At 37.3% G+C, this 23,195-nt stretch overlaps 2 protein-coding genes across 4 annotated transcripts in view; one reads left to right on the top strand and one right to left on the bottom strand.

Moving 5' to 3' along the window:
• Nucleotides 1–14,821, top strand: part of NUMB (NUMB endocytic adaptor protein) — a 70,883-nt gene extending 56,062 nt beyond the window's left edge. For all 3 annotated transcript variants that reach the window (XM_087721978.1, XM_087721986.1, XM_087721969.1), the window contains exons 5-11: nucleotides 1,186–1,260; nucleotides 5,077–5,217; nucleotides 5,857–6,058; nucleotides 8,359–8,658; nucleotides 9,680–9,829; nucleotides 11,149–11,304; nucleotides 12,343–14,821. In XM_087721978.1, the coding sequence (XP_087578104.1) occupies nucleotides 1,186–1,260; nucleotides 5,077–5,217; nucleotides 5,857–6,058; nucleotides 8,359–8,658; nucleotides 9,680–9,829; nucleotides 11,149–11,304; nucleotides 12,343–13,058 (1,740 nt within the window). In that variant the 3' untranslated portion in view covers nucleotides 13,059–14,821. The remainder of the gene's footprint in view (nucleotides 1–1,185; nucleotides 1,261–5,076; nucleotides 5,218–5,856; nucleotides 6,059–8,358; nucleotides 8,659–9,679; nucleotides 9,830–11,148; nucleotides 11,305–12,342) is intronic.
• Nucleotides 14,822–20,071: 5,250 nt separating this feature from the next.
• PAPLN (papilin, proteoglycan like sulfated glycoprotein) overlaps nucleotides 20,072–23,195 on the bottom strand; it is an 84,577-nt gene continuing 81,453 nt past the window's right edge. Inside the window, exon 28 of the mRNA XM_087721945.1 lies at nucleotides 20,072–22,052. Within this exon, the coding sequence (XP_087578071.1) occupies nucleotides 21,904–22,052 (149 nt within the window). The 3' untranslated portion in view covers nucleotides 20,072–21,903. The remainder of the gene's footprint in view (nucleotides 22,053–23,195) is intronic.

The following is a 23,195-nucleotide window of genomic DNA, read 5'->3' as shown; positions in this document are numbered from 1 at the left end:
GAACTTAGCAAAGCATACCATATAAAAATATGGCTGAAATAACCTTAGCTGTATTTAATGTATTGTTACGTAAGCAAATTAGGTTATACAATACAGGACAGAAGGTGAAAACTGCCACAATCACTAAGCATATTATCTGTGAGAAATATATTTCTCTACAAATGCAGATAATCAAACTGTTCTTTTCTTTTGGAGCTGTGCTTCCCACTATCATTTCTGGTATGTTCCTTATTATAATTTGTATTTGTGAAGATTTCTAAAAGGCCAGTCTTGTATTGGATTTATATATTTATTTCAATTTCTGTAGCTGCCCACCTCATTTATATGATTTTGGAGAGTTTACAACAACTAAAACAATAGATGACAGCATAAAAACAATTCACCAATGTGTTACATCACTCACAGAAAGCTTCCAGTCAGTAAATGTGATGGAGGGACTATGTACTTCCTTGTGCACTTTAAGGAAAGGCAGGATAAAAATGTACATAATCTGAAAAGATCATTGGTATTTCTGGAAGGATGGTTTAGATATTTTAAGTAAGTTCATAAAAGGTGGGGGGAGGGGGAAAGGCAGGATTTTAGTTTCCATATTTATAGAAATATCCATATATCTACAAGGATTACCTTCTATTACCAGTTAGCTTAAACCAAAAGTAAGGCAGTAGAAGTGCTTATACCTAACACGAGCTCTTGGGGAAAGAGTAGGCTAAATTATGAAAATGTTAAAATTAATGGCAGTGTTATGCATAATTCCTTTGAGAGGAACTTGGGTGGAATATTGAGATAATGGAAAAAAGAGAAAGTTGACTGCTAAAAGTTGGAAGGGGGAAAGCTACTTGTGATGTAACTCCTTAAGCATCAGAGTTAACTGATGGTTTATTTGGTTTTAAATAGGTAAAGAATTTGAGTTTGAATTCTTTGCCTTTATATGAATTTTTTTAACCCACTTGACTCATCCTGTTCTTTCCCCTTCCTTTTGCATTGTGTTTTTTTTAAAAAAAACTGGCTTCAGCTTGGTTCTCTGGAGCTCTTGCTGTTTGATCTGAATATCTGGCTTTGGGCATTCCTGCTGGAGTTGGATATCGTCTCTATGACTTTTGTGCTTCTTGGAAAGAGGAAATCAGAATTCAGTTTGTTTAACAGCCTAGCAATAATCCTTTTTTTCTCTTTTTCCTTCCTCGCAAGAGTGGAAAGAAGGCAGTTAAAGCAGTCCTGTGGGTTTCAGCAGATGGACTCAGAGTTGTGGATGAGAAAACAAAGGTTAGCTGCTGTTTGGTTTTGAGTCAGCGTTAATTAAACAAAATGTTGTCTGATCCTTTCATATACAGTACTGTGCAAAAGTTGTAGCCAGTGAAAAAATGCTGTAAACAAAGAATGCTTTCAGAAATATAAATAATGATTGTTTATTTGTGTCAATTTTCAAAATGCAAAGTGAGCAAACAAAAGAAAAATCTAAATCAAATCAATATTTGGTGTGATCACCCTTTGCCTTCAAAACAGCAGTAATTCTTCTAGGTACACTTGCACACAGTTTTTGAAGGAACTCGGCTGGTAGGTTGTTCCAAACATCTTGGAGAACTAACCACAGATCTTCTGTGGATGTAGGCTTTCTCACATCCTTCTGTCTTTTCATATAATCCCAGACACACTTGATGAGGTTGAGATTAGGGCTCCCTGGGGGCCATGCCTTCACTTCCAGTATTTCTTGTTCTTCTTTACGCTGAAGATAGTTCTTAATGACTTTAGCCATATGCTTGGGGTCGTTGTCCTGCTGCAGAATAAATTTGGGACCAATCATACGCCTCCCCGATGGTATTGCATGATGGATAAGTATCTGCCTGTATTTCTCAGCATTGAGCCCACCATTAATCCTGACCAAATCTCCAACTCCATTTGCAGAAAGGCAGCCCCAAATGTTCAAGCAACCTCCACCATGCTTCACTGTTGCCTGCAGACACTCATTATTGTACCGCTCTCCAGCCCTTCGACAAACAAACTGCCTTCTGCTACAGCCAAATATTTCACATTTTGACTCATCAGTCCAAAAGTTCCTATGTTTTCATGCATACTTTAGTCGCTTGGCCTTTTTCCCATGTCAGAGGTATGGCTTTTTGGCTGCAACTTCCATGAAGACCACTTCTGGCCAGACTTCTCCAGATAGTAGATGGGTATACCTGGATCCAACTGGTTTCTGCCAGTTCTGAGCTGATGGCACTGCTGGACATCTTCTGATTTTGAAGGGTAATAAGCTTGATGTGTCTTTCATCTGCTGCATAAGTTTCCTTGGCCGACCACTGCATCTACGATCCTCAATGTTGCCCATTTCTTTGTGCTTCTTCAAAAGAGCTTGAACAGCACATTTTGAAACCCCAGTCTGCTTTGAAATCTTTGTCTGGGAGAGACCTTGTTGATGCAATATAACTACCTTGTGTCTTGTTGCTGTGTGCAATCTTGCCATGACGTGAAACTGTTTTTCATAACCTCACCTTGATAGCAGAGTTTGGCTGTTCCTCACCCAGTTTTAAGCCTCCTAGACAGCTGTTTCTGTTTCAGTTCATGAATGGGTTTCAACCTACGTGTGACATTGATGATCATTAGCATCTGTTTGGTGTAATTGGTTGATCATACACCTGACTATAATCCTGCAAAATCCCTGACTTTGTGCAAGTGTACCTATGAGAATTGATGCTGGTTTGAAGGCAAAGGATGATCACACCAAATATTGATTTGATTTAGATTTTTCTTTTGTTCGCTCACTTTACATTTTGAAAATTGACAAAAATAAACAATCATTATTTATATGTCTGAAAGCATTCTTTGTTTACAGCATTTTTTCACACCTGCCTAAAACTTCTGCACAGTACTGTAAGTCAATACAAAATTTCATTTTGTCTTTTGATGTCCTCAGTGAATAAGTGTGTATGTCTGAATTCATAAAAGCAAGAGGGTAAAAAATCCTGATATTAAAGAAATATTGAACAGTTAAACACTTGGTTTACTGGATATGGTAGGAAAAAAATCCTACAAAATCCCACAATTGGCTGAATTAACAATCTGCTAATACATAAATCATGATGCAGAAATGACAGTGCTTGTGCTAAGATCTTGAGGTACCTCAGTTAATTCTTCACCCTAGTTTCTGAAGGACCTGCTGTTAGCACACTTTGTATACAATATTCAGACTAAATATATATCCACTTAACCATCCAGCCCCTACTTCATTAGCTTGTTAAGCAGAACGTCATGAGACAGTTTGCGAAAACCAAGATATTTTATAGCTGTAGTAGCTCTTAAAATACCCAGCCAAAAATCAGAAACTTAGATTGGCAAGACTTATTCTTGGAAAATCGATGTTGACTATGAGTACAGGTAGTCCTTGACTTACAACAGTTCATTTAGTGACTGTGCAAAGTTATAACGGCTCTGAAAAAAAGTGACATACAACCGTTTTTCACACTTACTACTGTTGCAGCATCCCTATGGTCACATGATCAAAATTCAGATGCTTGGCAACCAGTTCATATTTATGATGGCTGCAGTATCTTGGGGTCATGTGATCTGCTTTTGCCACCTTCTGACAAGCAAAGTCTACGGGGAATCCAGATTCACTTAAAGAACCAAGTTACTGATTTAACAAATGCAATGATTCACTTAACAATTGTTAAGTGAAACTCATAAAATGGGGTAACTCGGTTAACAAATGTTTCACTTAGCAACATAAATTTTGCTCTCAATTGTGGTCGTAAATCGAGGACTACCTGAGGTTCTTAGTAGTTTCCTGTAGTTTTCAGGCTGCTTACAGATTGATATCCCTATAATCCCCTCTAGAATATTCCTGGATGTGGTTGTTTAAAATAACCAATCTATAATTTCTTAGATTTTCATTTTTTTTCTTTTGAAAAAAAGGAGATTTGCCCCCTGCAGTCATCCAGCCCTTCTCTTTTCTTCCATGATTTCTCAGTTATAATACAGAAAGGTTTGACCAGACTATAAACACATTACTTCAGTTCATTTGGATGTAATGGAGATTTAAACATTCAAAATAAATAGGTATTCCCTGACCATTTTGTATTGGTCCCAAAATTAAATGATTCTTTTCACAATTGTCTTGTAGAACACATACTTTCCTGTTAGAGAAGAATGAGTCAGAATAGGATTCAAGTAGCTCAGCCTTTTCTTTGTTACCTTATTCCCATTTTGCTGCCTTCAGTGAGCAGATGGCATGCTGATCTCTTTTTCTTTTTAATATCCGAAGAAGCTCTTTTTGTTTTTCTTGGCAACACCAATCTCAGCTGATAACTCTGTCCCCCATTGCTACTATTATATGCCTCTTTCAAAGAACTTCCGTTTGCACTTGGAGAATATCGGCTACATTTTCTCCTTGGCTGGGAGGCAGTAGGAGACATTAACTGCAACTTTTATTTGTTCCTCTGTTTATTTTGAATTTAATTAAATTTGTGTTTACGGTGTTGCTAGCTTTGCTCATATAGATTTCTTAGCAAGTGTGATATTTCTAATTCACAGTGCACCTCCTTTTGTAATAATGCTTCTATTCATTTTGAAGCAATTATGTTCTTCAATTACTGTACTCCCATTATATAAGTCATCCATGCAGGTCCCCGTTATTTCTATGAAAACTTATTTGTATTGGAAAATAAGTTTTATTGTACATATTTCTTCTATGCTGAGAAATAGTACAGGGATGTTGAGGTTGTAAACCAATGTTTTTTTTTTTAATTGTTGCTTGCTAGGTTACTTTCTAGCAACCTTGCCAGCTTCTTCTAAAATACATTTGTAGATCTGTAGATTTACAACCCATCTGAAGATCTTACTATCTCCATTTCCCACAGAACTCATTTTAAAATCTTGATCAAGCTTGCCATACTTCAGCTAAATAAAATGTTACTGGTTCCTTGAGAGATGCAACGTATCCTATGCCAAAAATCTGTACTGATAAAAACATTTGCCTGTATTAGAAAAACATTTTTCTTTTGAAAGACAAGTTGAAAAACATATTGCTGTGGTATTCCAAATTCCTGGAATGACTTGAAATATATTGTCCCCCTTTTTTTAAAGGATCTTATAGTTGATCAGACAATAGAGAAGGTCTCCTTCTGTGCTCCGGATAGGAATTTTGACCGAGCGTTTTCTTACATATGTCGAGATGGTACTACAAGACGTTGGATATGTCATTGCTTTATGGCTGTAAAAGACACGGTAGGTCTTTTCACTTAACAAAGAGTAGTATGTCATGTACAAATCAATACTGGGTGGGGAATGTTTTCAGGATTTTAATTCAACTTTAGTATATAAATAAAAATAGTATATAAAAATTAAAAATGCATGATTTTTATTTGCTGGAAGCTTGTATTTATGGCCTTATGTGGTATGTCAATTGTGTGTTCACCACCCAGAATCCTAATTTATTGTGGCAATTTATAAATGCAGTAAATAAAGAAAGCCCATTCATAAATCTTATGGATTTGAATCTAAATATGTTAAATTTCTAAAGATTGTAACAGTCCAGTGCAAATGTTGATCTGAATGATGGACTTCATGTACTTGCAATGTAGAAATTATTTAAAATGTGTAGACTTAATTTTTGATTTTTATAACAGTATTTTAGTAGGTATTTGGCCAACATAGTTTAATATCCCAAGTAAATAAAAGTATTCAGTCTTCTTTTCTCCAAATGGTTAAAAATCATGTGATTTTAAAACTAGTTTCATTTGTTGCTCTGAATCTTTTTGGTTGGATTTTACACAAAAAGGTTGATTATATGGAGTGCCAGCTATCATTTGGCAGTAGTGGGGTGGTTTCTGGGTTCGTTTCTAATTAATGTGAGATCTTTTTCAGGGAGAGAGGTTGAGTCATGCAGTTGGCTGTGCATTTGCAGCATGTTTGGAGCGAAAGCAAAAGAGAGAGAAAGAATGTGGGGTGACAGCCACCTTTGATGCCAGTAGAACCACTTTCACAAGGGAGGGGTCTTTCAGGGTTACCACGGCAACTGAACAAGCAGAAAGAGAGGAAGTCATGAGACAAATACAAGACATCAAAGGTAATAGAATACAAACCTGGCCATTTGAAGTATAGGTTGTATTGTTGAATTCTTTCAAATGTTATAGGTATTTGTAGGCCATATAAAGTATCAATGAGATGTTCAATTATAGTGCCATCAATGAGATGTTCAATTATAGTGCCGGGTATAACAGTCATAAAGTATTTAACAAGCATTTCCTCGTGTTCTTGAAGATATAGCAAATTTCATTATTTTTGTATGTTTTCATTGTGTTTATATGGTTGATGTTTTCATCATTTCTGCTCTTCGTCTTTCTGGAAACTCCTATGTCTCACCCAGATACGGAGAGATATCTCTATCTTGGTAAAACGTGGGTGTAGTTTTTGCCAACTAGAAGTAAGCTACTACTGTTTTACTGAAAAATCTTGAATATAACCTGATACCTACATAATCTAACTGTGTAATCCAGCCATGGTCCTAGGATAGATTTTGGATGTCATGTCTTCATAAAGCATTTTTTTATCATACCATGTAGTCTGAAAAAGGGTTATGTAGAATTCAAAAGCTTGTTCATTGTTATGCATTGATTCTGCTAAAAATAGCATCCTAGGAGGATTTTCCACAAACTAACACTAGTTTCTTTTTCAACTAATTTTGAGAAAATGAATCATAGCCAAAAGATCAATAGGTTAATGATAATTATTAAATTGACCTCAAGAATAAAACATAAATATATTTTATATATTTTGTAAATAAATCGGCGTTTGCTATTTGTCACAAAGAAATAGAATAATTAGAGTTTGCCTTTTGAGTATACATTAGAGAGGGGAAAATGTTTTTGACTTTTTTTACATAGTTCTGAACATAATTCTGTGTGCCTAATCCCATGTTATTGAATAATGAAGGAGAAGCACCTGCATTAATGGTTTCCAGTATTTGTGACCTGATGATCTTGGAAAAAATAATCATGACCAACCTGTTTTGTAAAGATCAAGCCGAATAAAATTTGAGTGGCTCTCATGGTTCTCACTACAAAACAGTGCAATCTAGTTAGCTGATTCCTCTTTCATCATGATATTTCCAGTGCATGCCCAGGCAGGAAAGGCAGAGTTCAAGTTGACATTGGAGCTTGGTATTTTACAATCCTCATTTAACCTTCTGATATCAACCTCTAAGTGTAAGCTTTATAAATTAAGTAGAAAAACATGGCAGGTTACAGTTATGTACCTATTGATGATCTCCATATACTGTGGAAGGTATATAATACATTATTATTTTAAAATAAATAATATGTATGATTGCAAAGCAATATGAAAAATGTAGCTTCATTGACAGGAAAAAAAAGGCTAGACATTGTTGTCCCATGAAAATACAGTATATAAAGCTGAGGGCAACATTTTCTTATTCGTGTGCAAAAAATTCAATGGCTCTGTGATATGATGTATCATGGCTCAAAATATAGTAACTATAGGAAGTGTCTAAATAGAAGTCTAAAGGACCAGTTTTAATATGTACCTCAGGATAAAGGAATTTGCTGTTTTCTGATCTTAAAATAAATGGCGGCAGCAAATTGAAAAGAAATACATTGCAAGCCTCAAGTTATAGATGAAAACACATTGAACAGGTTCCAGTGCATCTCGGACATTAGTCCACAAGATGAGAAAGGTCAATTTGAAACCAATTCTCTAAATGTTTAGGCCTGGAAATCATTGTTGCTGATAATGACAAACTCTCCCTCTTGAGATTTAGAGAAAGAGGTCTGACCTCAGGTTTCTAGAACTGTTACATATCCAAATCTGATTTTTATCTCAGTTTTATAACTGAAGGACTAAGAGCACCTATTCAGCTGTATATACTCCTTTCAGTTTGGGGATGCAAACATAAACACTTAGTAACACATGGCAACTCTTCAATAAATATTGTTTCCTAGTATGATTTGATTGCTTATTTGTACCCTATGACTATTATTAAGTGTTGTACCTTATGATTTGTGATGAATGTATCTTTTCTTTTATGTACACTGAGAGCATATGCACCAAAGACAAATTCCAAGGCCAATCACACTTGGCCAATAAAGAATTCTGTTCTGTTCTGTTCTATTCAAATCCTATGTATGCTTGTTTGCCCCTTGAGATAAGACAGTTTAATTGATAGTCAAAAAGTTAATTAGGTAATAAATTAAATTGTTGAATTGTATTTGCCTTATGTTAAAGATGTAAAGACTAAATAAGCCAGAAGCTATATTTTGCATCAAGAATGTACTTTTTCATGAACTAAATGATTTTTTAAAAAAAAAGATTAGCCCTCATGTTCTTCATTTTTAAAATATTTCATTACAGTTGAAACAGATGTGAAAACAACTGCTTCAAGTGTTGTACCTGGCAATAGGGCTCCATCTCCAGGTTCGCCCACTTCTCCTACTGCTGAAGTTGCAACTTCTGCTGAAAAGGAATCCAGCAATCCTCATGCTATCCCTCGACGACATGCTCCTATTGAACAGCTTGCCAGGCAGGGGTCTTTCCGAGGTTTCCCTGCTCTTAGCCAGAAGATGTCTCCATTTAAACGCCAGCTTTCTCTACGAATCAATGAGTTGCCCTCCACAGTGCAAAGAAAGACTGACTTCCCTATAAAGAACTCAGGTAGGATAATCCCCCCTCCCCCCCAAAAATCTGTTTTGATTATGTCTGCATTTGAGAGAGAATAAATGTTGGTTTGATAATGAAAAGAAGGACTAGGGGAGACACGATAGCAGTGTTCCAATATCTCAGGGGTTGCCACAAAGAAGGAGTCGAGCTATTTTCCAAGGCACCTGAGGGCAGGACAATAATCAATGGGTGGAAACTAATCACAGAGAGAAGCAGCTTAGAACTAAGGAGAAATTTCCTGGCAGAACAATTAATCGGTGGACCAACTTGCCTCAAGAAGTTGTGAATGCTCCAACACTGGAAGCATTTAAGAAGATGTTGGATAATCATTTGTCTGAAGTGGTGTAGGGTTTCCTGCCTAAGCAGGGGGTTGGACTAGAAGACCTCCAAGGTCTCTTCCAACTCTGTTATTCTGTTCTGATTCTCTTCAGAACTTCTATTTTTATCATTTGATATGTCACTACAAGATGCCACTTTGTTGCTGGTTTTATGACCTCCAAGTTGTAATATTATATTAGAAACTGATAGGTTTCTTCTAAATATAATCAGAATTTCTAGATAACATCACATATTACCAAATATGGGTTTGATAACTCTATTCAAAGTTTATTGACTGCTGTTAATTACCTTTGAACTATAAGGAGTCCACTTAGTCAAAAACATTTTGACTTTGGTCAGCATATCTTGATTAATATATATTTGCAGTGCTTGATGAATTAAAGGACCAGCTTTTGCAAGTGAAAGTTGTGCAACTTTGATAATTATTCTGATATTTAATATGGATGTAAATACTCTGAGAAACTGACATAAAATCAGAATAATTGTAACCTTCATGTTCATTCCCCAAAATTTTCTTTGTTCTTAACTTTTCCTCTTAGGGTTTTCAGAGGACATATGTAGTTTTTCCTAATCATGCAGGGGGAAAAGATCAAAGGACGACATTGTGTAAAAGCAGGAAGGTATCTTTGTATTATGCTGGGCCATATCTGTGCAAACTTCTTTTTTCTGCTTTCAGTTCCTGAGTCTGAAGGAGAAGTCGATAGCATTAGCTCATTGTGCTCCCAGATTACAAACACCTTTAGCATGCCGACTGAGGATCCTTTCTCCTCTGCCCCAATGCCAAAGCCAGTAACCGTGGTTGCGCCACAGTCGCCAGCTTTTCAAGGTGTGTGGCCTCTAAACTTGGATGCATGTGATACTCTTTATATGTGCAAATGTTGTTTTCCTTTTTGTGTGCTGGCAATGTAATGTCTTAAAACCATCTTGCAGCTTTTTTGTTTGCATCTGGAATCATTCTGTTTTAACTATTATTTGCTTGTAAGCTACTTGTCTGTGAAATTCCTAGAAAGTCAAGGACATATTGAGAACAGTCAGTTACATGCTAATAATAGCACAAAAAAAATTAAAAGAGAAGGCCACATCTTTCAGATGTTACAGAAAAACGTTACTATGTAAGAAATTATATGCAATTACCCATTTTCCAGTCTCCTGGATCTTAAAAAAACCCAGATGGATAAATGTAAAATAAATGTACACCCAGTAAATTTGCTACCTGTTGCTTATTTTAAAGAACGCAAAGGCTCTAAAGTTGAAGTGATGTTCCCAGCTTTGATGTTAGGTAACAATCTTTATGTCTTGCTTTGATATCTTATAAATGGGATGCAACTTGCAGTCAAATCTTTGAGGCAGTAACTATCTCACTGCTTGTTTTAAATAATGAAAGGCAACAGCTGATAGTGGAAGTAATTTTCTTTTGCCAGAATACTGATAAGGCAGAATGTTTCAACCCACCACTTTGCCCTTCTAAACTTGCTCTGAGAGCAAGGAATAAAGTCAGAACTTAGAAAAATCCACATAACATCCTTTAAAATATTAGTAAATATCCAAGCTATCTTCCAAATGAATTGCCATATTTTTGAGTATAAGATGTATCTTTTTCCCACAAAAAAACTGGGTGCATCTTATACACTGAATACAGCATATATTGGCCTACCGAAACCCCACCCTTTTGCAAAAATGGGCATGCAGAGGGTTTGGGAGACTTGCAAAGTACTCCTGAGGGCTGAGGAGGGCAAAAACAAACAAAAAACGGGGGGGGGGGTGTTTTGTTCATTTTTGCCCTCCCAGTCCCCAGGAGCACTTTAAGAGCCTCCCAAACCTCTGCATGCCCCCCATTTATTTTTGCAAAAAATGAGGGCTGCAGAGGGTTTGGGAGGCCTGCAGAGTGCAAAAACCTTTTAAAAAAAATTTACCTCTTCAAAATCATGGTGCGTCTTATACTCATGTGTGTGTTATAGTCTGAAAAATATGGTAGCAAAAATGTGTCGAATTAAAAAAAATGCTTGTAGAATAATAGTGGACAAGCATGACTAAGTGCTTGATGTATGTTGCATGCTGGCAAAACCATGTGTTATTTTCAACATTCCAGTCATGTGCATGTCTTGCATGAATTAACAGCATTGATGTTGTCTGCTCCAATTTTAGTCAATGGCATTGCCTCTGCCTTCCATGTGTTTGCTGATAAACCAGCTCAAACTACTATAGCATCTACAGCAATACCACTTCGTGAATCCAATCCCTGGGCTCAGTCCCCTGCTGCTCCAGCTGTTGCTAAAATTGGAGCTGGAGCTTCTCCTTCTGGTAAGACTGGGCACTGATCTTGGCATGTTGCTTTTAGAAGCTTAACATTTGTGATGCTGGATTTGAAAGACTTTGATCTGATCTAACAAAATGGCTCTTAAGGATTTTTCCTTAATGTCCGTAAGTACAGTTAAGGGAAAGTAGAAGAAATGGACATTTAGATGTAGTAATTTTTTTAATGTGGAAGTAAAATTAGTAGGTGGATGGGAAAATAGAACAAACAAACAAACAACATGTTAAAGCTTACTAGAAGAAAAGGCTGTTTCAATAACCAGTAACTTTAATGTAAAAAAAATGGCTCTAACACAAAATCAGTGATTTAGTGTTATAAAATAGTACTTGGAGTAATTAACATTCTAATATAAATATATAAGATTTCTAGTAATTTAGAAAACTATTTGAGAATCCAACTCTAAAGTAGATTTCTAAGGTGTAAATTAAAGTGATATATGTTTCTAAAAGCCGTACAGTTTCCTGGAAGAGTAGTATATTTCATGTATTTTTATTCATTTAAGCAAAAAGTACATAACACTACATATTTATCAAATTCCCACAGAATTTAATTAATGATCCAGTCCCTGCATATTGATCTCATAATTTCTGTCTTTTCACTTGAGGCCTTGTATCCAAACAATTATGCATATTTCTGAGTGCTAGAATTTCTGACTGAGGGTATAGTTTATCTGTCATTGTAGATCAGTTGACTTGGCTAACAGTCCTCCTTTAGAACATTAGAATGAGAAGCTGGACATTAAAATTGAAAAGATAGGAGCAAGCCCATAACTTGTTTAATTAAATGCCCAGTTCTAGTCTCAGTTTCAAAATCTTTGTCAACATAACTGGAACTCCATACATACACTAGTTAAAGTATGTTAATCATTGTTATGGATGCTTTACTACTGACTGGCAATAGGAAAGCAGCTATTCTACACCCTGATGGTGGTTAAAAGCTACTTTGATTCCTCATCAAATTGTTCTGAAGAAGGGGAAGACAGTATCTTGCTGAGGTTATATCCTGTTTTTAATTTCTTTTCGCAGGTGGTGACTGGAGTGCCGACTCGGGAGAGGCCTCACCGAATCTGTTTCAGGCAAGCCACAGGCGCACTCCCTCAGAGGCAGACCGTTGGTTGGAAGAAGTATCTAAAACTGTCCGGTCACAGCAGCCTCAGGTGCAGCCCCAGCCTCCAGCTCCCCAGCCGCTCCTCCAGCCTCCAGCGGTGGTTTCTCAGGCAGCACCAGCTTTTCCAGTCAGCACCTTCATTGCACCTCCACCAGTGCCTATTGGGGTGGTGCAGCCCATGCAGCCTACGTTTATCCAGGCTCAGCCCTACGCAGTCGCAAATGGAATGCCCTATTCAGCTCCCAGTGTGACCATGATTGGAATCACCCCATCCCAGATGGTAGCCAATGTCTTCGGCACTGCAGGTCACAGCCAAGTGTCCCACGCTCATCAGTCACCTAGTCTTATAAAGCAGCAGACATTTCCTCAGTATGAAACTAATAGCGCTACTGCCAGCCCTTTCTTTAAACCCCCGGCCCAGCAGCTCAATGGCTCTGCTGCTTTCAATGGTGCGGACCCAGCCAAGTGGCCCACAGAGGACAAGCATGTGCTTCCTCCCGGAGCTGGCCAGCAGGTGGATCCATTTGAAGCACAGTGGGCAGCCCTGGAAAGTAAATCGAAACAACGTACTAATCCCTCTCCGACTAACCCTTTCTCCAGCGAATTACAGAAGACATTTGAAATAGAACTTTAAGCAGTCCTGTGGCTTGTACTTCATCTCTGTGTATGTGTGTGTTGGCATTGGATGTAAGAGTATACCGGGGGCAGCATTTTTTAATCGCTCATGTCCCTCTCTTTGGAATTAGGTTGGGGATAGAGAGAGGGGACACTCATGGAAAGAGGCTCCTAAACCCAGCCTTTGGGGGTATAATCCAGGAAATATACCCCTTGCCACCTGTTCGGGAATTTGAACGGCAAAAGGAATCTGAAAAGGGCTGAAGAAGGGAGTTGAACCTGAAGCCTTTTTTCCACAGAAACTTCAGGAAACCTCACAAGCTGGAAAGCAAATGACTCACCACTATCTTAAGAATGTGTCTACCTTCCTGTGAATGGCCCATTCCCTTGGGGCGAAAACAGAGGTTAGGGAATTGTGGCATAGTAAGAAATGGGCTGGTGGAGAAAGCCTGCAAGCTGCTCAGAATATGTTATCAGTGGGAAAAGAATGAGCTTCCATTTCAAGTAATTATATATATAGAATAAAGCCAAAATCTTTATTTTTATGCATTTTAGATTATTTTAAATAGTTCTAGTTATTAAAAGTTGAATGAGTTGTAAGTAATCTTGCCAAAGTTATAAAAGGGGGTTGGATGTAAAATTGTACATAAGATTGATTTATCACTGATTCTTACAGTCAGTAATATGGGAATAGGGTAGGGAGCGGAGTTCCCAGCTTGTCCCTCTCTGTATCATTGTAAGTAGCATATTGCAACTACAATCATGAATCATGACCAATTTTTTTAAAAAAAAATCATTGTAGAGTAGTGTAAGAACAATATTGTCTTGGTTTGAGAACAATTGGTAAATTTTATCTTTTTTTTAAGCAATCAAACTAGATATTAAAGTTCATATAGGTTCTTTCATGTACTGCTGCAGTTTATTTGTCTTACATCTCTTTTAACACTACTGTGACAACTGTAATTATATTTACAATCAGGTCTACTTATGAACCCATTTTAGGTGCATTAAATAGAGTTTAGATTTTTTTAAAAAATGCTTTTCCCATTGTTATATATGAAAGCTTATAACTAGACTGCAGCTATTCCATTTCTTTCCTCTGGCAAATCATGAAGTCCATCTCATTTTTAATTTTACTCTTAAAACTTGGCCTTACAAGCAAATGTAAGTTATATATTTGTACTGATGATTTATAATCTGCTTTAACAGAAATAAATGTTGGTAGTAGATTATGTGTCTTTCTCAACAGGTTTCCTTGTTGTTTTCCTGCAACCAGTTTGATCTCCATTTCATTTGGTGTATAAATCACCAAATTTTAAATGTTTGGTCTACTAATAACAGGGCAAGATATATACTCCCATTTGTATCTATTGCTTAAAGCAGGAATTGCAACTTCTGGAATTTCAGCTTGCTTTTATTTTGAAATTTGTATTATATTTCCTATTTCCCCAGAAGAATGTGGTTCCTACAAATTGCCACATTTCCCATTAAGGGATTATCAGTGTATTATTCAGAAATAGCCCTGAAGAACTTTGTATTTGTTCTAGAGCATTGTTCATTATCTAGAGACATAAACTGGTTTTGCTCAGTTTTAGTGTGTCTTAGTACATAATGGAACTTAATGGTTATTGCTGTTTAAAGTTACAGTACTTAAGTGGTTTGTTTCAGTACAAAGCATGCTTACTCTAAAACAAAGCTACCTCAAATGTAAGTGCATGTATGGTGGATGTATGAATTTGGACTATGCCATACTGCACTTGAGTAAAAATCCCTTTCACTCTTTTTGTCCTTGGTCTATTCATACTTTTTGCAAATGTAAATGCATGGAATTCTCATAAAGCTGCCACGTAGACAATAATTGAATATTGTCAATGAAACATTTGTGTAGAGCCTAAATAAATTCCTATTGGGATCAGAGGCAAGAATTTCCATAACCCAGTAATTTTTGTACAGTGAATGGACAGTTACTAACTTACTACATACAGGTCCAAATACTTCTAAGGCCTTCTGTTGTAGAAAAACTTTTATAAAACCAGGGTTTATTTTGGGTCTAGGGAAAATGGCTTCTTGGAATATGCATTCCTTGTGGGGTTGTTGTGTGGAATGAACAAATAATGATCAATGGTTTGTTCAATTTGTTATTAAAGAAGGCATAATTCTATCCAATTTTATCAACAGACATCAAAAGTGCTTCTCTCATATATGCATTCAACATTAATCTAGCAGCAATAACAAGTACAGTAAAAGCTGCTTTGCTATTTTACCATTTCTCTTTAATATTATTAAATAACAATATTTCCCGTCATGGGAAAAGATACCAATGTGATCCAGATTTTGAAAAATGGTTTGGGAAGTGATGAACTGCAGTAGATATAAAAAATTCTGTTAAAATGCCCATCTTTTGAGATATAAAAAATAAGATAAACCACTTCAGAATTTTTTCCACCTTTAATTTAGCATATGACCTGTACAATTCAATATAAAGACAAACTGAAATCTTTTAGAGGGGGAAAATAACAATAAAAATACAATAACTTGGTTGCATAAATGTGTAAACCCCTTAATACTTGAAGCACCTTTTGACTTTTGACAGCATTCAGTGTTTTGGGACAGGAGCCCATTGGCATAGCACATCTTGCGTTGGCAATCTTTGCCCACTCTTCCTTGCAAAGTGTTCCCAATCTTTCAGATTGGGATTGGGACAGATTGTGAGGCCATTTCCTGTACACAGCCCTCTTCAGGCCACCCCTCAGGTCTTCAATTGGATACAGGTCCGGGCTATGGCTGGGCTGTTCCAAAACTTTGATCGTCTTCTGATTAAGCTATTTTTATGTTGTTATGGAGATATGCTTTGGGTCATTTCCATACTGAAAGGTGAAATTCCTCTTCAGCATTTTAGCAGAGGCCTGCAGGGTTTGTGCCAAAATTGACTGATACTTGGAATTGATCATAATTCCCTCCACCTTGACTAAAGTCTCAGTTCCTGTGAAGAAAAGCCATCCCAAAGCATAATACTGCCACCACTATGCTTCACTGTATGGTGTATATTTGATGATGCACATTGTTGTTTTTCCACCAAACATATCTTTTTGGCTTGTGGCCAAAATTTCCAGTCTTGGTCTCATCAGACCATTAACACAATTTCCTACGTGCCTTTGTCACATTTGATGTAAGCTTTTGCAAAATGTAGCCGGGCTTGGATGTTTTCCTTTCTAAGAAAAGGCATCCATCTTGCCACCTTACCCCATGCCCCAGACATGAAGAATACAGGAGATTGTTGTTACATGTAATATACAACCAGTTTTAGCCAGAAATTCCTGCAGCTTCTTTACTGTTGCTGGAGGCTGTTGCTTAGCAGCCTCTCAGACTAGTTTTTTTCTTGCTTTTTCATCAGTTTTAGAAGGACAGCCAGCCCTTGGTAACATCATTGTTGTGCCATATTTTCTCCAGTTGTTGATGATAGTCTTCACTGTGTTCCATGGTATATCCACACACCTTGGAAATTTTTTTGCACCCTTCTCCTGATATCTTTCAACAATGAGATCCCCTTGATGCTTTGTAAGCTCTTTGCAATCCATGGCTTTTGCTATTAAGAGGCAACTGAGTAAATGTCAGAAAAATCCTATTAGAACAGCTGAACTTTATATGGGCTTAATCAGAGACACTTTAATTGATGGGAGGTGTTTATTAACTACAATTTACCATTAGTCTGAATGTGATTGGTTAATTCTGAATATGGGCACAGCCCTACTTATAAGAGGCTTATTATTTTTCACCCTAAAAGATTTCAGCTTGGTTTTTCCATTGAATTGTATGACTTATATGTTATATTAAAGATGGGGAAAAAAATCTGAAGTGATTTATCTTGGTCTGACCTCTTTTACATATCAGATATCTGGCATTTTAACAGGGATGTGCAGACTTTTTATAGTCACTGCACCTGATCTTTAATTTCCTTTAACTTCTGCTCCAAGAAAAATAATTGAAAATACCATTTAAATGCATAGAGGAATGGACCTTGCTGTAAACTAATCAGCATGGCTTCTGCAAAAGCAATCTTGCCTCACAATTTTTTTTGATGAGATTGCCCATGCAGCTGCCATGGAGTTTTTTTAGTTGGATTTGCAACTGGAGAAAGATTGAAGGAAAAATAAACTGGTAATTTTCACACTGCTGAGAGAGGTATATAGTGGGATCCTTAGGAATCATCTTGTGACCGATTCTTTTTAACTGATCTGGAGTGTTAATTACATGTACTTGTTGTGAGACAAGAACGTTGTGTGCTGTTCTGGTCACTATACTAGAAGCATGATATCGTATAATTTAAAAACATACAGAAAAACACAGAAAGACCACAATAATTGTGGCTGTTTTGCTTGAATGAAAGCAAGATTTAGTAAAGATATATAATGTAATTCATGGTGTGGATAATGTAGAGAAACGTTTTCCCTTGCTTCAGATCATTCCATTCATATAAAATATAGGGAGACTCAGAACTTTTTCACACAGCACATACACTGTGCGCAATTATTAGGTAAGTGAGTATTTTGATCATATCATTTTAATGCATATTTTCTACCTCCAAGCTGTATAAACTTGAGTGCTTACTAGATATAAGCATATCAGGTGATGCGTATTTGCATGATGAGGCAGATGGTGGGCTAAGGCAGTGGTCTCCAACCTTGGCCACTTTAAGACTTGTGGACTTCAACTCCCAGAATTCCTCAGCTGGCTTAGACCACTGGCCTAAGGAGATCAGCACCCTATATCAAGGTGTGCATAATTACTAGGGAGCTTCTTTTCCTCAGGCGAAATGGGCCAAAAAAGAGATTTAACTGACTCTGAAAAGTCAAAAATTGTAAAAAGTCTTTCAGAGGGTTGCAGCTCTCTTGAAATTGCTAAGATATTGGGGTGAGATTACATAACCATCAAAAGTTTTGTTGCAAATAGTCAACAGGGTCACAAGAAACGTGCTGAGAAAAAAAGAAGATTAACTGCCAAAGATTTGAGAGGAATCAAACGTGAAGCTACCAGGAACCCATTGTCCTTCAGTGCTGTCATTTTCCAGAAATGCAACTTACCTGGAGTGCCCAAAAATATAAGCTCTTCAGTGCTCAGTGACATGGTCAAGGTAAGGAAGGCTGAAACCCGACCATCTTGAAACAGCAAGACTGGGCCAAGAAATATCTGAAGACAGATTTTTCAAAGGTTTTATGGACTGATGAGATGAGAGTAACCCTTGGTGGACCAGATGGATAGGCCTGTGGTTGGATCAGCAACAGGCACAGAGTTCTACTTGCTCTGTCTCATACGCCAGCAAGGTAGAGGTGGGATATTGGTATGGGCTGGCATTATTAAAGATGAGCTACTTGGACCTTTTTGGGTTAAAGATGGACTCAAAATCAATTCCCAAACCTACTGCAAGTTTTTAGGAGACACTTTCTTCCAAGTAGTGGTACAGGAAAAAGTCTGCATATTTCAAGACCATGATTTTATGCAGGACATAGCTCCATTGCATGCATCAAAATACTCCACTGCCAGTAAAGGCCTTAAAGATGAAAGAATAATGACATAGCCCCCTTCTTCACCTGACCTAAACCCTATTGAGAACTTGTGGGCCCTTCTTAAATGGGAGATTTACAGTGAAGGAAAACAGTTCACCTCTGAACAGTGTTTGGGAGTCTGTGGTTGCACAAAAAGTTGGCCGTCATCGGATCAAGAAACTGACAGATTCTATGAATGGAAGGCTTATGACTGTTATTGAAAATAAGGGTGGCTATATTGGTCACTGATTTTTTTTGTTTTGAAATGTCATTTCAAATGTTATGTGTAAATTTTGAGTTGTTTACTATTCTCACTTGAGCAGATGCGGTTGGCATGAGTGAGGTGGGCAAATTTTCATTTTCTGTTTATTCATATAATAATTCTGCATACTAATAGTTGCCCAATAATTGTGCACATAGTCTCCCAGGAAAGCCAAAGCCTCACTTTTACTTTCTTAAATATTCAGGTTTGAGATTTATTAACATTTTGGATTGACTGAGAGCATGATAGTTTTTCCAATAATAAAATCAATCCTCCCAAATACAACTTGGCCTAGTAATTGTGCACACTGGGTAGTTAAACTGGATTTTATTGTCAGCAGCTGAGGTAAAAGTCAATAGAATGGTTTAAAAGGGGGTTGACCTGTTCATGGAAGATAAGACTTTTAGTTATTGATATTATCTGTACATGACCTTGCTCATAAATATGCAGTATGCCTTCAAGCCCGTTCTCTTAGAAGCAACAGGGAAATTAGACGAGGCCCAATTTATCTAATGAATTTCCATGGCTAAGGGTGAACATGGACCTGTATTTCCTGGTTCTAATCAAATATCCTACTCACCATCATACCAAGTTTCACCATTTAACTTTCTTAGATATCAACATTAAAAGCACCAAAACATACTTGCTTTGCTTCTCAAATTTTCTATTCTGAAAAACTAGCCCACAAGATGGTCAAGTGCCTTTTTAACAGAATAACAGAATTGGAAGGGACCTTGGAGGTCGTCTAGTTGAGCCCCTTGCTCAGGTAGGAAGCCCTATACCATTTCAGACAAATGGTTGTCCAATCTCTTCTTAAAAACTTCCAGTGTTGGAGCATTCACAACTTCTGGATGCAAGCTGTTCCACTGATCAATTGTTCCCTCAGGAAATTTCTCCTTAGTTCTAGGTTGCTTCTCTCCTTGATTTTAAGTTGGTTGCCGGTTGCAAGGTTACCTTTTCAATCCATTAAAGGGGAGATAGAGTCAGTGGGTTAATGTTTTTGATGAATGCACTCCTTCACGAAAACTTATGCTTATGATTATAAATGACAGTTGGGGGAATTATTTATGGTTGGGGGAATACCATATGCTTTTTCTCTGTTTTTTTATAAGATGTACCTTCCATGAAAAATCAATTCTGAATGTAAGAAAATACAAATGTGTTTTGTTCTCTGTGTTTGTCTATATGTCTGCATGCTACAGTTAAATTATATTAACACTGAATTAATTTGCATCTTTATTGAAGAAGCTGAAAAACTTGTTACCTAGTTTATATGGTACTCCACAGTTCTCAGCAGCAGGTAATATGCAGAAGATTGCCTTGTTCCCATTACTAAACATTCTGCATAATATGCTGTAAATACTGGTTTGTTCATTTTTTACAGGCGCAATTGATACAGTATGTTTCTCATTTTCAGTGAGGATAGTCCCATTGTACAGTCAGATAATTAAAAAAATAGATTTGCTTGGGGGGGATTTGTTTTTCATTATCTGGTTATAGCTATTCATGTATCTGAAACCTGTAATGGAGTAGCCCAACTATAAAATCATATTTGCCCTCAGATATCAGAACATTCATTATTCTGATTGATGTATCTTAGTATAAACCTCATAGATATGGCAGATTCTCATATTTGTTTTTCCAGCAAGCAAACTAAAAAAGTGGTATTGTATTACAGATGTACTTTGTTTCTAAAAGAAATGAGATCTTGAGCTACCTAAAATCTGGGAAGGTTTCAGGTTAATTGAGTCCATAATAGTGGATCGAAAGCTGTAGCAGGAATCATGTGAGGAAAAAACTGCAGATGTGCCAGCAGTGTTGGTTTTTCCTGTCTTTTACACTTAAAGGAAATTATAATACCTTACAGTATTCACAGACATTGAGACACTTAAAGGTTGTGAATAATTAGTTAACACAAAGAGGTTTGGGATGTCTCTAGTCTTGCTCTGTAGAATGTGTTTATAGTCGGCCATTGAGAATGCATAGATACTGCAGTTTGAACTTCTACAGTGCCAATGGTCATCCTTGTATTAGGTAATCTAGCACATGGGATGGGATAATGAAAGCAGTAAAGCATACCCTTCCGCAATTCTGAGACATCACCAATTAATTCTGTCGTGATGCTGTGTACACTAGTGGGGCAGGCTGCGTAGTGCTTTGGAACATACACGAGTGCAAATTCAGTACTTGTCTATGACTCATTAATGCAGTGGTATCTCTTTGGGGATTGCGTGACTGCAGTCGTGAGATTCTAGAAACAAACACCACTTCTCAAATTGCACAGCCCTCTGGTATTTGTTTATGCAGAAGTGATACAACAGACTTTGTTTCCTTTTTCAAAGGCCTTAATGCAATTGAATACATGTTTAATTGTAAGAGAGGATCACTGTTTAATGAACTTATTTCAAGAAATACAGCCTCGCTGTTTTAAGAATATTTGAAGTACAACACCCTGCCACGTTGCCATGCATTTTCCTCTTCAGATGCTTCCGAGTTCTATGCATTTCCAACAAATATTAAGTGATATGTGCTGCTGGTAGTTAACTCAGCAATGTTTTCTGTATCTGCTGAAAAAACAACCATTGTCTGCTTATGACTGTTTAAATTTGAACTGCAGGTACATTTAAAATAACTGCAGGAAACAAGTTTCTAGGTCAGTATGCTAAATTTCCACAAAAAAATGTGGTCAGCAGATTTTCTTGGTAGGTTCTGGCAGTAATTTAGCTTTTATGTTTGATTTAAAATGTGTCTGCTAGCCTTGATTTATCTTGAAGCAACTTTCCCACTTACTTTTGATTCTTGTCTGTATTGTTAAGCTTTGCTAGTGGAACAACTCTCCGTTTCCTTAAATGAAAAGGTCAGCCAGCTGTTAGAGGATTTGGTGTTTCTCTTGCAAAACAAAATACAGCTTAGGAAGGTGGAGATACCACTTCTGCCAACTGTTCTCTCTGTTCTCACATTAGCTGTATTGACTACCCGTGTGTATGCTTGATAAAGAGATTGGAGATGAGTGCTTTTCTTCCTGAGCAGGATTGCAAGAGGGGTAGCAAGCCTGTGACTCAGCCATAGCGGCGAGAACAGCTGGCACAGCAGAAGCTGGAATAATACTCATTGTTGCAGAGCTGAGCCTGTAGAATCAGATCACAGTTAGCAAGGTGTGGCTGATCAACACATTCCCTGCTTGCGTCCACAGGGTGGGATGCTGGCACTAGAAGAGTTAAGGAAGGAAGGAAAGAAAGTCAGAAAGAACCAAACAAGGTGTTTTTTCATAATCAGTTGAGAGTTCACTTTTTGTTATTTACATTATGGCTATTTAACTGCATGCAGTGGAAAATATTCTCTATCTGCTGCAGCTCCAGCAAAAAATACTGTGAATGGAATCTACATCTTGGCAAACATTCAAAGTAGAAAATGGCAACATCAGCATTAACGCATTTTGAGAGAAAATTGATTGGTTTCTGCTGAGATATTCTCTAAATGGCAAACAGCTGTTTCAGGCTGAAAATAAATGCTCTGCACTATAACAGCAGTTACAGTTTAGCAATTCCTGAAGTTAAACTGGCATAGTTTAAAAGCCTTTGACCTTAAAATTGTCTTCCAAGTAATCTGAATGTAATAGAATGTATTTGTAAATAACAAGGACTGGATTGCCTCAATGATTTCAAGTTTCTGATTACATGCAAAAATACCGCTTTGGAGGAAAGCATGCAGAGGCAAGCTGCTGGATTTCAGCTGCCTTACCAGCAGTGGCAATTGAAGTGTCAGGTTTTAGGCACCAATTAATAATAATTTATTATATTTATATACTGCCCAACATCCAGTGACTCTCAATTCCAGACTCTCATAGCATCTCCAGCCTTTGCTGCGTTTGCCATATATAACTCAGAGACCCCACATTGATGAATAATTTAACCGATTTCATATAGATGACCACAGGAAAGGACCAAACCCTGCAATTTGGAGTAATTACAGGTTCAACTGCTTTCCCCTAACAATTACTAGCTGGTACTAATGGCTCAAGTGGAAATGGGGCCACTGCACAGCTGCGTCCCCAACCATTGCAGGCAATCCATAAAGATGCCATGGTTGATGGGATTGATGCCCATCAAGAAATTAATAGCATCTGGAAGCAACCATCACAGTTTTTTTTCCTTCATATGATGAGGCATGGATAGTGACTGAAAGATACCTAGAAAATCTGCTTCTTTGGCTCTGTAGCTCAGGGATGCCAAACTCGATTTCAATGAGGGCCTCTTCAGGGTTGTGTTTGACCTTGGTGGGCCCGGGGGTGGGAGCATGGTCAGGGTGGTATGGCCAGTTTGACATCATTCCTGTTGAGGGTGCCTGTGGT

Source organism: Thamnophis sirtalis, unplaced genomic scaffold (assembly GCF_051295495.1).
Source record: "Thamnophis sirtalis isolate CommonGarterSnake01/CBP01778 unplaced genomic scaffold, rThaSir2_p1.2 scaffold_1, whole genome shotgun sequence".
Taxonomy (NCBI): Eukaryota; Metazoa; Chordata; class Lepidosauria; order Squamata; family Natricidae; genus Thamnophis; species Thamnophis sirtalis.
Note: the sequence above shows the minus strand (reverse complement) of the source record. Positions and strands in the feature narration are given on the sequence as shown.